The sequence below is a fragment of the Electrona antarctica genome (genome assembly GCF_951216825.1).
Source record: "Electrona antarctica genome assembly, contig: SUPER_24_unloc_2, whole genome shotgun sequence".
Classification (NCBI taxonomy): Eukaryota; Metazoa; Chordata; class Actinopteri; order Myctophiformes; family Myctophidae; genus Electrona; species Electrona antarctica.
Window position 1 is genome coordinate 65,911 of NW_027638774.1, and position 13,244 is coordinate 79,154.

The 13,244-nt window shown below is 46.4% G+C and overlaps 1 protein-coding gene across 1 annotated transcript in view; it reads left to right on the forward strand.

The window, feature by feature from the left end:
- Nucleotides 1-6,380: 6,380 nt before the first annotated feature.
- Nucleotides 6,381-13,244, forward strand: part of jam2a (junctional adhesion molecule 2a) — a 44,086-nt gene continuing 37,222 nt past the window's right edge. Inside the window, 1 exon segment of the mRNA XM_079530617.1 lies at nucleotides 6,381-6,803. Coding sequence (XP_079386743.1) covers nucleotides 6,746-6,803 — 58 coding nt within the window. The 5' untranslated portion in view covers nucleotides 6,381-6,745.

Consider the following 13,244-nt stretch of genomic DNA (forward strand, 5'->3'; position numbering starts at 1 on the left):
CACACACAAGTATAGTAGAATTTGAGAAATTGACATTGTGTGATTTGCTGATTTACGCTGTTGTGTACACAGAAAATAGCAGATCTACAGTACTCTACAGTACAAGCTTGTGAGCTTGTGGATCTGCCATTTCCAGCTTCAGAATTACGGGGAAAAAAAGGCCAAACATTCGATTCATAAAACTGTCGTCCCAAAATGTTGATATCCTCACAAGTATTGTAATACAAACGTGTGTGTGTGTGTGTGAGAGAGAGACAGGGGGAGAGGTAATGAACGAGGGAGTGGGAGAGAGGGAGAGACTGAAAATGGAAACACGCATGCATGTGTTCTTGTGTGTATATTGTGCAGTCAGCAGGTTTGGAAGGGGAGACAAAGGCGGAGTGCGTGTGCGTGCTGCCGTGCGCACACAGGCCAGCTGTCGTGCCGATCACTTCCAGACAGGTGTGGCGGACCCCTGGGCAGTGTGTGCACGCTCCGGGGCACAGTGTGTTTGTGTGTGAGTGAGTGACTTTGAGAAAGTGTCTGAGCCTAAGAATTCTACTGATGTCACTTTCTTCAGCCATGGCCCCACTTTTGTTTTGGTTTGACTTTTAATAGACAGACACAACACTCTCAGTCCTAGTTTCCCGTTCGGCTTATTGTCTACGATAACATCCTTTAATAACAGGATAGTTTGAAGGATTAACCGGAGCGATTCTAACGGCTTTTGGCTCAACCTCTTAAGCCATGCTTTCTCGTACCACAAAAAAAAGTGGAGAGGCACAATTCCAATGCAAAAACAATAGAGTGACTGTATAATGCAAAAATAGTTTAAATGCCTTAACTTTTTTTCAAAAAGAATTACATTTCAAATCTCAGGGGTTCTCAACCTGTGGGTCGTGACCCCTCGGGGGGTCCCCAAATTATTTCCAAGAAAAACGGAAACGTTTTTTTTTGTTTTTGTTTTTTGCAACTGAATGGCTGGAAATTTAAATCCCACGATTTTGTAACCCATTTTTCACCCCTGTGTCAATTATCTAATGTGATCCTGGGCTATACACACCCTCCGCCAACCTAGTCCCCATATATGGGGGACATGGGGAGAGCAACGGACTTGAACTCATGCTTCCTTCATGCCTGAGTGTCCAAGTTGCTCCCCTGTTCTATCTTATCATGAATTCCGATACGGCAGCCCTGTCCAGTGATTCATCGGTGATTCAAGGCCGACTGGACCGAGAGAGAAAAAAAAGCCGCTGCCAGGCAGAGGCGTATCTACAATAAGGCGAGGGCAGGCGTCCGCCTGTCCAAATCCATTTCTGGCCTGGCCAAAATCCATACAATGAGAAAAAAAGAGGACAAAAACAAGACGTGAGAACTATTAATGGACAGCTGATTGGCCGTTGCGGTAGAGCGCGACCCTCAATCACCATTGGAATGTAAATGCAAGCCTTTCAGCCTTTGTATACTACTCGTCTGGCAGGTATATCTCTTTGAAAACCTTTAGTGCTACGATTGTGCGCTGGGAGACGACAATTAACACATCTTGCCTGTCCAAAATATAATTCTTGCCTGCCCAAAATGTAATTCCTGGAAACGCCACTGCTGCCAGGTTTAAACCTTTTATGTCCAAAACGTTTCAGGAAATGGAGAATAACCTGTGTTACGGTCTCCAGGAATTACTACGGAGTACGGACCCCCAGCACAATCGTGTTCAAGCATAGTGCGAGGAGCCAATCTGCTGCCCACCAATAGTTTTCGGGTTTGGTGGGGTTTTTTGTGTGTTTTTTTTGTTTCAGTGTGTTTTTCAAAGGGAGTTCGGGAGACAGCTGCCTCCATGGTAGATACTCCTCTGGTTACAATGGATCCAATGTTGTCATTATTTAGTCACGAGCTCATGTTAAAGCTGCACTATGTGACTTTCCTCTTCTGGATTTGAACCCGGTTTTCGTGCATAAGTGTTTTTTACCATTGAGCCTGCCTGCTTGCCCGTGGGATAAATTGACACAATCTAAATGTCTCATAGAGCAGGGGTTCTCAACCCGTGGGTCGCCAAATTATTTTAGGGGGTCCCCAAATTATTAAAAAAAAAATAATAATAATAAATACATTTTATTTTCACGATTTTTCAAAAATAGCAGACCTACAAGCTCGTAGCGCGCCACTCGGTGGCGCGCTATGAGCTTGTAGATCTGCTATTTTTCAATAGCTAAATTATAACAATGCTTAAAACACCAAAAGGGGTTCGCGCCCAAAATGGGTTAAGGTTATTGTAGCAGTCAATTTATATCGGGGGTCAGGAGGGGGCGGGGCGGGGGTCCCGAGATATTGCCAAAGCATTTCCGGGGGTCCCCGGACAAAAACGTTGAGAACCCCTGTCATAGAGCTTGGGTGACAAAATACAACCACCCCAGAGATTTTCCCCACCCCAAAGATATCATGCCTTGGAACAGAAAAGTTAGCCATGCCGCAGCTGTTGCCCCCCCCCCCCCCCCCCCCCCATTCCCATGCCCCCATTCCCCCACAACACAACACACACACACACACACACCCCCCACATACTGTAACAGTGACAATGTGTGAGACACACCCTGCGGGGACACATGTGGCCCGGTGTGACAGTACACATTGAGATGTTTGACACAGAGCCATGAATTCTACTTTTCTATAACACCACCATGTATGCCAGTGGTTCTCAAAAGTGAGGCGCGGGGGACCCCCCCCAGGGTTCCTTGTAGGGTAGAGGGTCCCCAGGGAAATTATTTAATATAGCGTCAAAGACCTTTAGACCTTGTATAGGCTACTTGAAAATAGCATGCGAGTTGCTATTTTCCAAAACGAAACCAAAAAGGGGGACATTTTCAGTTTTTCTCCCCACTTTAGTCGTTTATCATGCCATTTCAATTCCTCCCCACACATTTCTGTGTTTTCAACGCTGGTGTATCCTATACCGACTCACCTGCCAGTGAGGTGTCTCCACCGGGAGGACGTATAGAGCCTACTCGTCGTCCTCCCACACAACACTCCCTACTGACAGGTGCCGCCCCAGCCCATGTATTCCATCCCCACACGGCTTCTCTCCCCAGAACATGGGCCAAATATGGGCTATATGCACACACGCCATTTTGGAAAGAACTGCGGCCCCTTCCCTACTTCCTTCACAGGTGTTCCCGATGATACTGATGAAGGCTCTGTTCCATTCTGGTCAAACAGAGTCAGGGTGCCGTTATTGGGCATGTTGCCTCACTGGAAACACTCTGCTACACCTGTGGGTCAAGGTGTCATTGAGTGGGTTCCAAATGGCCCTGTATCTGTATGGGTTTGTAACTCAGAGTGTACACATTTATATCATATTTCGGGGTTCGCAGCAACATTTTTAAGAGTTTACTTTCACCATTAGAAGTCAGCCCTCGTGAAAGAATGATTCTTCACGTCATGGCCGTTATCTCCAGATGTATAATTCTGTACAAACAAAAAATAGAGGAACGAGAGGGCAAGCTAGTTCTCCGAGAGCAGCTGTGGGGGAGCAGAGATGTGCTGCAGCAGCAGCAGCAGGCAGAGTTCTGCGTGGGGCTTGGGGCGGTCCACATGCACCCTGCTCTGGAGTGTCTCCGGGAAGGAGGACGCCGTCAGAGACATCCTGGCAGATGTGAGAGGAGGGCTGTTTGTAAATGTGTTGTTTTGTTTGGCATCGTGGTACTACTTGTACGTTCTGTGCATTCATTCTGGGAATATTTATTTAGCAGACTGTACTGTCGTTATCCCCCTTGGTTTAAAATTTAGAAGCTTGGCATCTCTTATCATCATTATGCTGATAAGAGCCCCTTAAAAAAGACCGCAACGCCTGGGCCATGGCTCAGTGGTCCAGGCACCTTGACTGGTAATCCAGTCTGGCAGTGTGCCGCGGGTTCGACTCCCGATCCCGACGGCCTTTACTGCATGTCTTCCCCCATCTCTCTCCCCATTTCCTGTCAGCCTACTGTCTGTCCCTCCATAAAAAATATAAAATAAAGGCGAAAGCCACAAAACAAAAAAAAAGATAGCAATAACTCCCTGACACCTTCTTGGAAACATCTCTTAGTGGCATTAAGTCAACTTTTTAAGTGTCAATGAGAGTAAAACCAAAGTCAAACTTCGGTTTGGACTTCGGAACCAACATCAAACACATCCTGCATTATTGGGGTCACAAAATCTTTTCAAACGGGGGTCTGCGACCTACCATCAATTTGAGGGTGATTTGAGGAGGGGGCTCCTTGTCTTAACAATGACGACCATTGACTGTAATAAGACCTCAGCCAAGCAATACAGAGATTCCCTTGTTTTTTTTTGCAAAACAAAAACGGGGGGAATCCTTTGAAACTCCCATGTGTAGACCACCAAGGCGTCAATTATCGACCAATAAAGCGTTGCAGTCAGAGAGAAACCTCTTATCGCCATATTCTAACTTTTTGCGTTTATTCGACAAGTTCGAAACGTGGTGCTTGTCGATCTTCTATACTTTTGCTATTATTTGTTTTATTGAAATCCTGAAAAGACGTATAGGTTTCCACCCGACCGAGACTAGCACGTGTTTACATAGCTATTGTTGTGTGTAGCCCTATAAATGCAATGTGGGTGTCCTGCATTGCATGTCACCTATTCACTACTACAGGAAACGTTAAAACAATGGCCCCTATTGTTTAATTGTTTCACGGGTTAAGAAGAGCGTCCTAAACTAATGAGGCCTATATAACCTCATCTGTCCTCTTGTCTTTACCCGGAAGAATCTCCCTTGTTTGTTCCAAATCACTGTAACGATACGTCAGTGATTCCCAAAGTGGGTTCTGGGGACAAGCCAGGGTTAGTCCTTGAAGGGGTTCCAGGGGGGTCCCCTGTAAGAAATGTTAATATATATCACAGTCAGTCAGTAAACAACTTTAAGTATCGGCGGTTTGAAAAATAGATGATCTACAAGCTTACGCAGTGTCGTATTGTCGTGATGTGAACTTGTAGATCTGCTATTTAAAATAATATAATCTTGACAAAATTTGCAAAATAAAATGGAATATTTTTTTTTAAACAAGCCAAATATTGTATGGGGGTCCCTGTCTCAAAAAATGCATGTCTGAAGGACGCCAAACCAAAATAAGTGTTACTCTTATGTAGGTCTTCCTGTACACAAGATGTAACAATAAAGTAGCCTACGACCTTGAACCTTGTTAATTTGGGTGGTCTCCCCCACCCACCGCTTTTTCCCCTCACTATGTTTTTTCCCCCTTTTTACCTCTATGATGATTTCCATATTTGTACGTCTCTAAATGTTATGATGAATTGAACATGGTGGACCCATATTGTAACCAAGTGTAACGCTTTATGGTGGCGTCCAGAGTTAACAGTTTTGTATTGAGTTGTGCTTGAAATGTACTGTGTAATTCTCCATGAATCTGTTGATACATCTTTCAATCAATCAATCAATCAGTCTTTGTCTATGACATGAACAAACATTTGTTTTGGGGCAGCGGTGGCCTAAGGGTTAGAGGAGCACCCTTTTTGCCGAAAGGTTGCCGGTTCGATTCCCCGGACATGCATGAAAAATCTGGGTGGGGAAGTGATTGTCATCACTCACCCAACCCCGCTGAAGTGCCCTTGAGCAAGGCACTGAACCCCCAACTGCTCCCCCTGGAGCTGCTTAGTGGCCAACAGTATAAGACGGTTGTACTGGTCAGCTCCCAGGTTTTAGTGTGAGTGTGTGTGTGTGTGTGTGTGTGTGTGTGTGTGTGTGTGTGTGTGTGTGTGTGTGTGTGTGTTTATGTGCAGGGCGTTGCTGAAAATGAGCACCTGTGCTCAGCTACTTCCCTGGGTAAATAAAGAATAAAATAAAAATAAATCCTCATTCCGCCTCCAGGAGCCCCAGTTATTTCTTTGTTTTAATAGGAGGAGTCCTCCTAATCAAAGAAATAACTGGGGTTGGCCGCTGGCTTGCTGCACTAGTAGAGGAGATCCGTGCCAGAGCAGCCAACCCCCTGGGCCAAAGCCATTTAATTTGCCCAGTTGGCCTGCGCCTTCCTCCGGCCACAAGGTCTGTTTGTTGCTGCGCGGCGCGTCGCTCCGTGGCGCATGGGTGTCACACTCCGACTCCCACCCCACCCCCCACCCTCTAAAAAAAAGAACAAATCTACAAGCCACAACCGCCTGAACAGCGATGCGTTTTATTGCGTTGTTGGCTTGTACATCTGCTCTTTTTTTTTATAGCTAGTAGTGATTATGGAAGTCCCTCCTCTCTCTCCGCCTCTTTGCCCAGCCCTCCTCCTCCCTCCCCGGCGCAGGACGGATGAACAGAAACGCATCAATCGGCCGGGTGGTGGTGGTGTGGTGGTGTGTGATAGTAAACGTTGTGCTGTGCTGGGAGTCCCGTTCGTTGTGTGTGTGTATGTGTGTGTGTGCGTGTTATCGATCGACCGTCTCTCTCTGGAGGAAGAAAACGTTTTTGATCCGATCAAGCCCTCCGATCCCTGCCGGCTTCTTGATCACCGCCCCAGGGCTGAGTGATCCGGGACCGGTGCAGCATTTTTTTTTTATTATCGTATTTTTGCCATTGTGTGTTGGTGGGGAATCCTTAATACTAATTTGAGAGGAGGAGGAGTTGTGGAACAAGTGGCTCTGCTGAACCCAGAGCGGACACCCCCCCCCCCCCCCCCCCACACCACCACCAGCAGCAAGGCAAGGCTCTCTCTTTCTCTCTCTGTCCGAGGACAGGAGGACTTTGACTTTATTGTTCCCGTGGAGGAGAATGGAGAGGAGGACCGCGTCACTCTCTCTGTACCCCGTGCTTATTCTACTGATGCAATGTAAGTGTACCTCACTCTCACAGCATGGCGTTTATGGTATGGATGGGAGGGGGCGGGGGTCATTGTCATTCTCATTCTAGCCCCTTTCGGGAGCCTTGGTTACCTTTCTCTATGCGGGACGCCGGTACCAACGTCCCAAATACAGAAACGGTAACCTAGGGTTCCCAGTTAGGGGCTAGCGGGTCATTCATACTACTGTTTGTGTGTAGTGCTAGAGATTATTGAAAATGTGCAATCCACAGGACAGTGTGGTCACTATAATGTCCAGTGCCCTTATTAGCCTATAGATCCGTTCCGTGGCCAGTGCTTGTCAACACTTCAATACCGCAGTTGTTTAAAATGAATGACAGTAGTAGTTTATCTTGTATACAGTAGCCCGTGAACGTGGTTGTTTTATTTTATAAAGCATTTATCTAGGCAGGATACTACAGCTACTAGCCATGGATGTTTCAAAGCATAACAAAGTATATTATGTTGGTGGATCATGGATGTTTTGTGGACATTTCAGCATAATTAAAAAACAAAACAAAAAAAACAACTTTGTTTAAATAGTTCATGGCATTTTTATTTTAATGTGTATATACAATTCGTTGATGTTTCAATGCATTTGTCCATACATCTGAGGATATTTCAAAATGTGTGTTTTCATATTAGTAGTCGTATTAGTAGTCAAGGATATTTAGTAGGCCTATTTTGTTTTCACATAGTCCTGCCCTAAAGTAACCATTCATGGATGTTGTCATTACTGGGACTCTGGGAGAGGCTAACACAATTCTGTTTGGAACTGAAACAGATCCCTGACTTTCCGTTAGAATCCAACAAATCATACGAGTGGGAAGTGACGGCGGTGAATCCAGGCTGGGTTCCTGAAGTTGTTTGTCTAGGCTGGGGTGTCATGGGTGTGGTGTGGGCACCCATGGGGTGTGGGCAGGCACCAGGCCTGGGCAGTGCGTGGGTGGGCACTGCATGGGCACTAGAGCAGGCGTGGGCACTGGGCACTGGCATTGGTGGAAAGAAGTACTCTAGACTAAAAGTCCTGTATTCAAATTTTCAAAATGTATGCAATTTAAATATGCTTGAGCAATGAAAGTAATGGTACTATGCAGCATGCCCAATAACATATAACAATGCTTTGAAAATGGCAGATCTACAAGCTCACAACGCGTTGCTTAGGGTATGTATTCAAATTGCCTAAGTACATGGGGTCAGTGGTTAATGTATGTTTTGTAATAATAATCAAAATCTACAAAGTAACAAGTTTTCAAATAATTGTAGTATCTATCTATCTATATATCTATATATATATCTATATATCTATATATCTATATATATATATATATCTATATATATATATATATATATATATATATATATATATATACACATACACTGTATATATAGGCCTATAATATTTGCCTCTGAGATGTAGTGTAATAGAAGTATAATGTATTGAATAAACATTTGAAGGTTTTCAGAAAACTTGGGGTCAGGATTTAGAAGGCGTTTTTTAGAACCAGAACCATACCCATACTGGGCTAAACCACTGGGCTACGGGCATTGGCAAGCAGAGCTCGGTGCCAGCTATAGCTGTGTTCCTTGCAGAGAGGTGCCAGCTATAGCCGTGTTCCTTCGTTGGCAAGCGGAGAGGTGCCAGCTATAGCGCTGTGTTCCTTGCGTGACGCGGCGCCCCGGTGGCTTGGATGGATTCATTATGACACCTCCTCTAGAACTGTGTCACTGTCACTGTCACACACACACAGCATCCAGACAGACAGACAGACCGGCAGAGACAGGCCACCAAACACACTCATGCAGGCATACATGAACGGAGGTGGGGGGGTGGGGGGGTGGTGCTATTTTAGTTTGTCAACAACACTGGTGGTCACCTGTTAAGCTGTGAGGTCACACAATGGGGCAGTGCATGGGGCGGCCATTTTCCGGTTCCAATGATGCAGACCCCATTATTTTTTCCATTTTTTATATATATATTTTTTAACTTTAAGCCCAGAATCAAGCCATGGAGTTTTCAAATTTCAAATTTTTAATGAATGGGGTCTGAATCGTTGGAACCGGAAAATGGCCACCACAGCTATGCCCTAAGATTGCAGTGGTTCTCAAAGATTCTCAAGATTGCAGGACCCCCAAATATATTCGGTTAAAGAGCAATACATGTAGGCTATACACTATAGCGGTGTAAAAGACATAACACTCAATGAAACAACATTGATAATGAACAAAATGTACAACAATATATATATACACCCTCTCAACTGGCTTTGTGGTTAGAGTGTCCGCCCTGATATTGCGAGGTTGTGTCATCATACCAAAGACATAAAATAAATCAAAATCCAACCCAATGCCCCTGTACTTGGTGCACAAAGCAAGTGTTGGATTGGGGGTAAGTCCCTCCAACATACTAGTGTCATGTCCAGGGGGTGTACTTGTACATCAAGCTGTCTCGCGCTACAGACAAATCCGCGGTGCGGTGCCCTGTAGGCCATCTGTAGGTAATCAATGCTGCGGTGTCGAGCTGCGCTTAATCTGACACCGCAGCACTGATTGGTTACAGCTGGCATACTGCACGGATTTGTCTAAAAACAATAGATCTATACAGGCTCCTGCCGGTAACCAGAAGACCCAAAACACACTCGTCTCGGCCCTATTTATTTTGCGGACCACTCACCCCCCCCCAGCCGTTCTTGTATTTGTTTTAATGAGGTTAAAAATAAGTTCACGTCTCACGGCTAGGCATAGTTTGGCCTCGGAGACTTAACCTTTTACTGAGGTTAAGTTTAGGAATAAGGCTAGGTTTAGTCACAGTTTTACTATGGTCACAAGGTTAGTTTTAGGCATCTGTTTTTTACAGAGGTTACGTTTAGGAATACGTGGTTGCGACCATTCCCAGGTCGGCCGGCTTAGGGCCGATTCATACTCCTATTTTAGAGTCGAATAAAAGTCGGTTCGGCGCTGTAGAGCCTACAATATGACGTAATTTGAGGTTCGGGGGGTGGGGGCGGGTACAGTCCTAAAGTCGGCTCTTCGGTGCTACTGAAAATCTCTGACGAGCCGAAATCCTTTCGGCACCACAGCGCCGAAACAGCGGTAAAATAGGAGTATGAATCGGCCCTTAGACCCGGGGAGAGAATTGTCGTGTTCCTCCTGCACTGTGGGCCACACCGCTCGGCAAGGCTTATACACTCACACACCCGCAGCAGTGCTTTCGTAGTACTGCAGAAAATAAATGATAGGAGAACGTGCACAGTAAGCATGTCAGATAAAGCATGTCAGATAGAGTCCATATACTGCACTGTACTGTCGTTATCTCCGAGCAATTAGTCTATCCAAACGAGACTCCTCATTACACGACGTCTTCATTGCTAGAGGGTAGCGTGTCCCCTTTAGGAAGATGAATCTATGATAACAAGGAGACTGCAAGGGGAGGAAAATGTAATTTCGCATCTCCATTGTAATGGTGTTTGTACTTGTCGACGACATGTATTATCCATCTTATCTTAACTATAAATGCACCGAGTCTCTGTACGTCTGTACGTACGTCTGTAATCCACGTAGCTCGAGAAACGTTCGCCCCACCGACTTCAAATTCGACACACGCCTTCCACCCTACCACAGGGGGTGCAGTGCCCGGTGTCGAGCCGGTCGGACCCACGGTTCTCCAGAACCGCCCCAAAAAGGCCTCTGCCTGGGCTCCATATATGGAGCTGGCTGTTCTGACATCATTCATTGATGAATTCATGATGAAAGGACCACAATGGAAACAAGTCCCCGGGACTTTCTTTTGTGTTATCCTTAATGTCTCGTGCTGTTTTTCTTTTTCTTTTTTTTACATTTCTGACTAATATTATTAATAATCTATCAGGCCCTTCGTTAACCAAGCGTGGAGTCTTCACATCAACACCTTTGAATGAATTAATCCTTGCATCCCTATTATGTGGGGCAAACATTAGCCAAAAGTATATCTACAAGCTCACAACGTGTACTGGTGTGTACAGCAAAACAAGAAAAACATGCAAAAAAGATGTAGAAGAAAACAAGAAGTATCAACAATACAGAGCAACGGTAAAAACAAATATAGTGTCCATCCTAAAAATGTCCATGTGTCCTTGAGCAAGACACTGAACCCCTAACCGCTCCCGAATGGGCATGTTGGCGCCTTGCCCTTGCATGGTTTCCTCTACCATCGGTGTGTGAATGTGTGTGTGCGAGCCTGGGGTGAATGTAATGCAGTAAATGCACATTGTGGAAGCACTCTGGATAAAGGCGCTACATACTGTAGTGTAAATGCACCCCATTTGCTATTTATTACGGTATAAAACATGTGTGATTAACAGCGCGTTGTGAAGTTTCAAGGTGAAGGAGGACTATGGGAGCTACCCCACTACAGGCGCTGCGTTGTACCGTGGAAATGTGAGTCACATATCTGTGTGGTTGGGGTGGAGCTGTGGGTATCCATCACCCCTCTCTCTCGCTCTCTCTCTCTCTCTTTCTCTCGCTCTCTCTCGCTCTCGCTCTCTCTCTTTCTCTCGCTCTCTCTCTTTCTCTCGCTCTCTCTCTCTCCCTCTCCACCCTGACACACACACCACGGCTGACGGAGGCAGCTGTTGCTTGCGGAGAGAAGTGCAGGATTACAGCTGCACAGAGGAGCTTTGTTCTTGAGGAAAGCACGCGCGCACACAAACACACACAAACACACAGAAAAACACACACGCACTCACTCACTCACACACCCTCTAATTGTCCTCGTCCTGGACAATCTTGAAGTGTGTGTGCGTGCGTAAGTGCACGTGTGTGTGTGTGCGTGTTAGTCTTGGGCCACGGCATAGAATCTCCCTTCATGTTTCCACCGTGGCTTTGTAACTAGTTATCTCTTAATCCCTACAACATATCATACTTTGTTTCCGCGCTCAAGCGAAAATAGCCGATGTACAACCGATACAACCTCATGAGCTTGTACACCTGTTGTTGTTCCCTTTGAGTGAACGCCACCCACAGCCACACCCCACCAGTCGGGGCTGAAGAAGGCACGAGCCAACTGGGCAGATTAAATAGCTTGGCCCGGGGGTCGCTGGTCTTGGCACGGAGCTCTAGTGAGCTTCCATGTTCTTTTTGGCAGAAGCTTCCTCCCTTTTTGCCAAATATTCATCAATTTTTGCCCAATGTTCATCCCCTTTTTGGCAGATGTTCACCTGTCCAGAACAGGAACGCTAGGGTGGGTGGGTGGGTGGGTGGGTGTGTGTGTGTGTGTGTGTGTATGTGTGTGTGTGTGTTCTTTTTTTTTACCCGGTTTAGTCATTTATTCAAATGAATTCCTCCCCACACACATTACTCTGTGTGTTGTCACTCGTGTTGTATCCTACCGACTCACCTGCCAGCAAGGAGCCCCCACCGGGAGGACGCTCCCCCCCCACCCCCCCCCCACCCCCTGACGCTCATCACCCTCCCCGCAGGGCCGGCTTCTCTCCCCCCCAAGAACTGGGCCAATTGTGTTTGTAATCGTATAGATATAAACCACTGGCCTGGGCCGTGGCTCAGCGGTCCAGGCACCTTGGCTGGTAATCCAGTCTGGCAGTGTGCCGCGGGTTCGACTCCCGATCCCGACGGCCTTTACTGCATTCCCCCCCATCTCTCTCCCCATTTCCTGTCAGCCTACTGTCTGTCCCTCCATAAAAAAGATAGACCACTGGTTCCCAAACAGTGGGGCGGGACCAAGGGGGCAGGCAGACTTTCCAACGTTGAAGCTCTGGGTCCTAGTGTTAGGAGGAGGGACTACAGGCGGACCCGTGGATTCATGACCGGGAAACCCCGTGCAGCTGGGCTTTAACGTTGAGCGCTCAGTTGCCCTACGTCACTCAGGACCTCAAAGTTGAGGTCCTGGGAGGGACTTCCGGCAGTCTTCCGGGTGCTTCAAAACGCCACTGAGCAACTTCCACTGACATGAATAGCTGGGGGGGCGGAGCTTCGCGCCAGTTCAGTCTCTATTATATATATACTCTATGGGCGGGACCCATTTGTGGGTCACGGACCAATTTTTATGGGTCACGACTCGAGTAAAAATCCCCATTTCCTTTTCCTACCTTTTAATATATATAGGCCTATACTATATGAAAATAAATACATAAAACAATTCAAAATAATTGTTTGAATTTTAAAACAAACAAATAGGCCAACTCTAAGAATTGCCCGGTCAGGTGGTGGGCACCGGGCGGGCACTTTTAACCACCGCGAGCGCCGCACGAGCGCCGCAGAAGGGTTCATGTGGTTAATGAGTAGACGGTGACCTGTACGCACACACAGCTCTGGGGAACACCCAGAGTATACTCGCCTCATCATGGCAATCCAGTCCCGTCAGTACCAGTGGTGGAAAGTAACTAAGTACATTTACTTAAGTACCGTACTTAAAGCTGCTATAAGCAATAATATGTC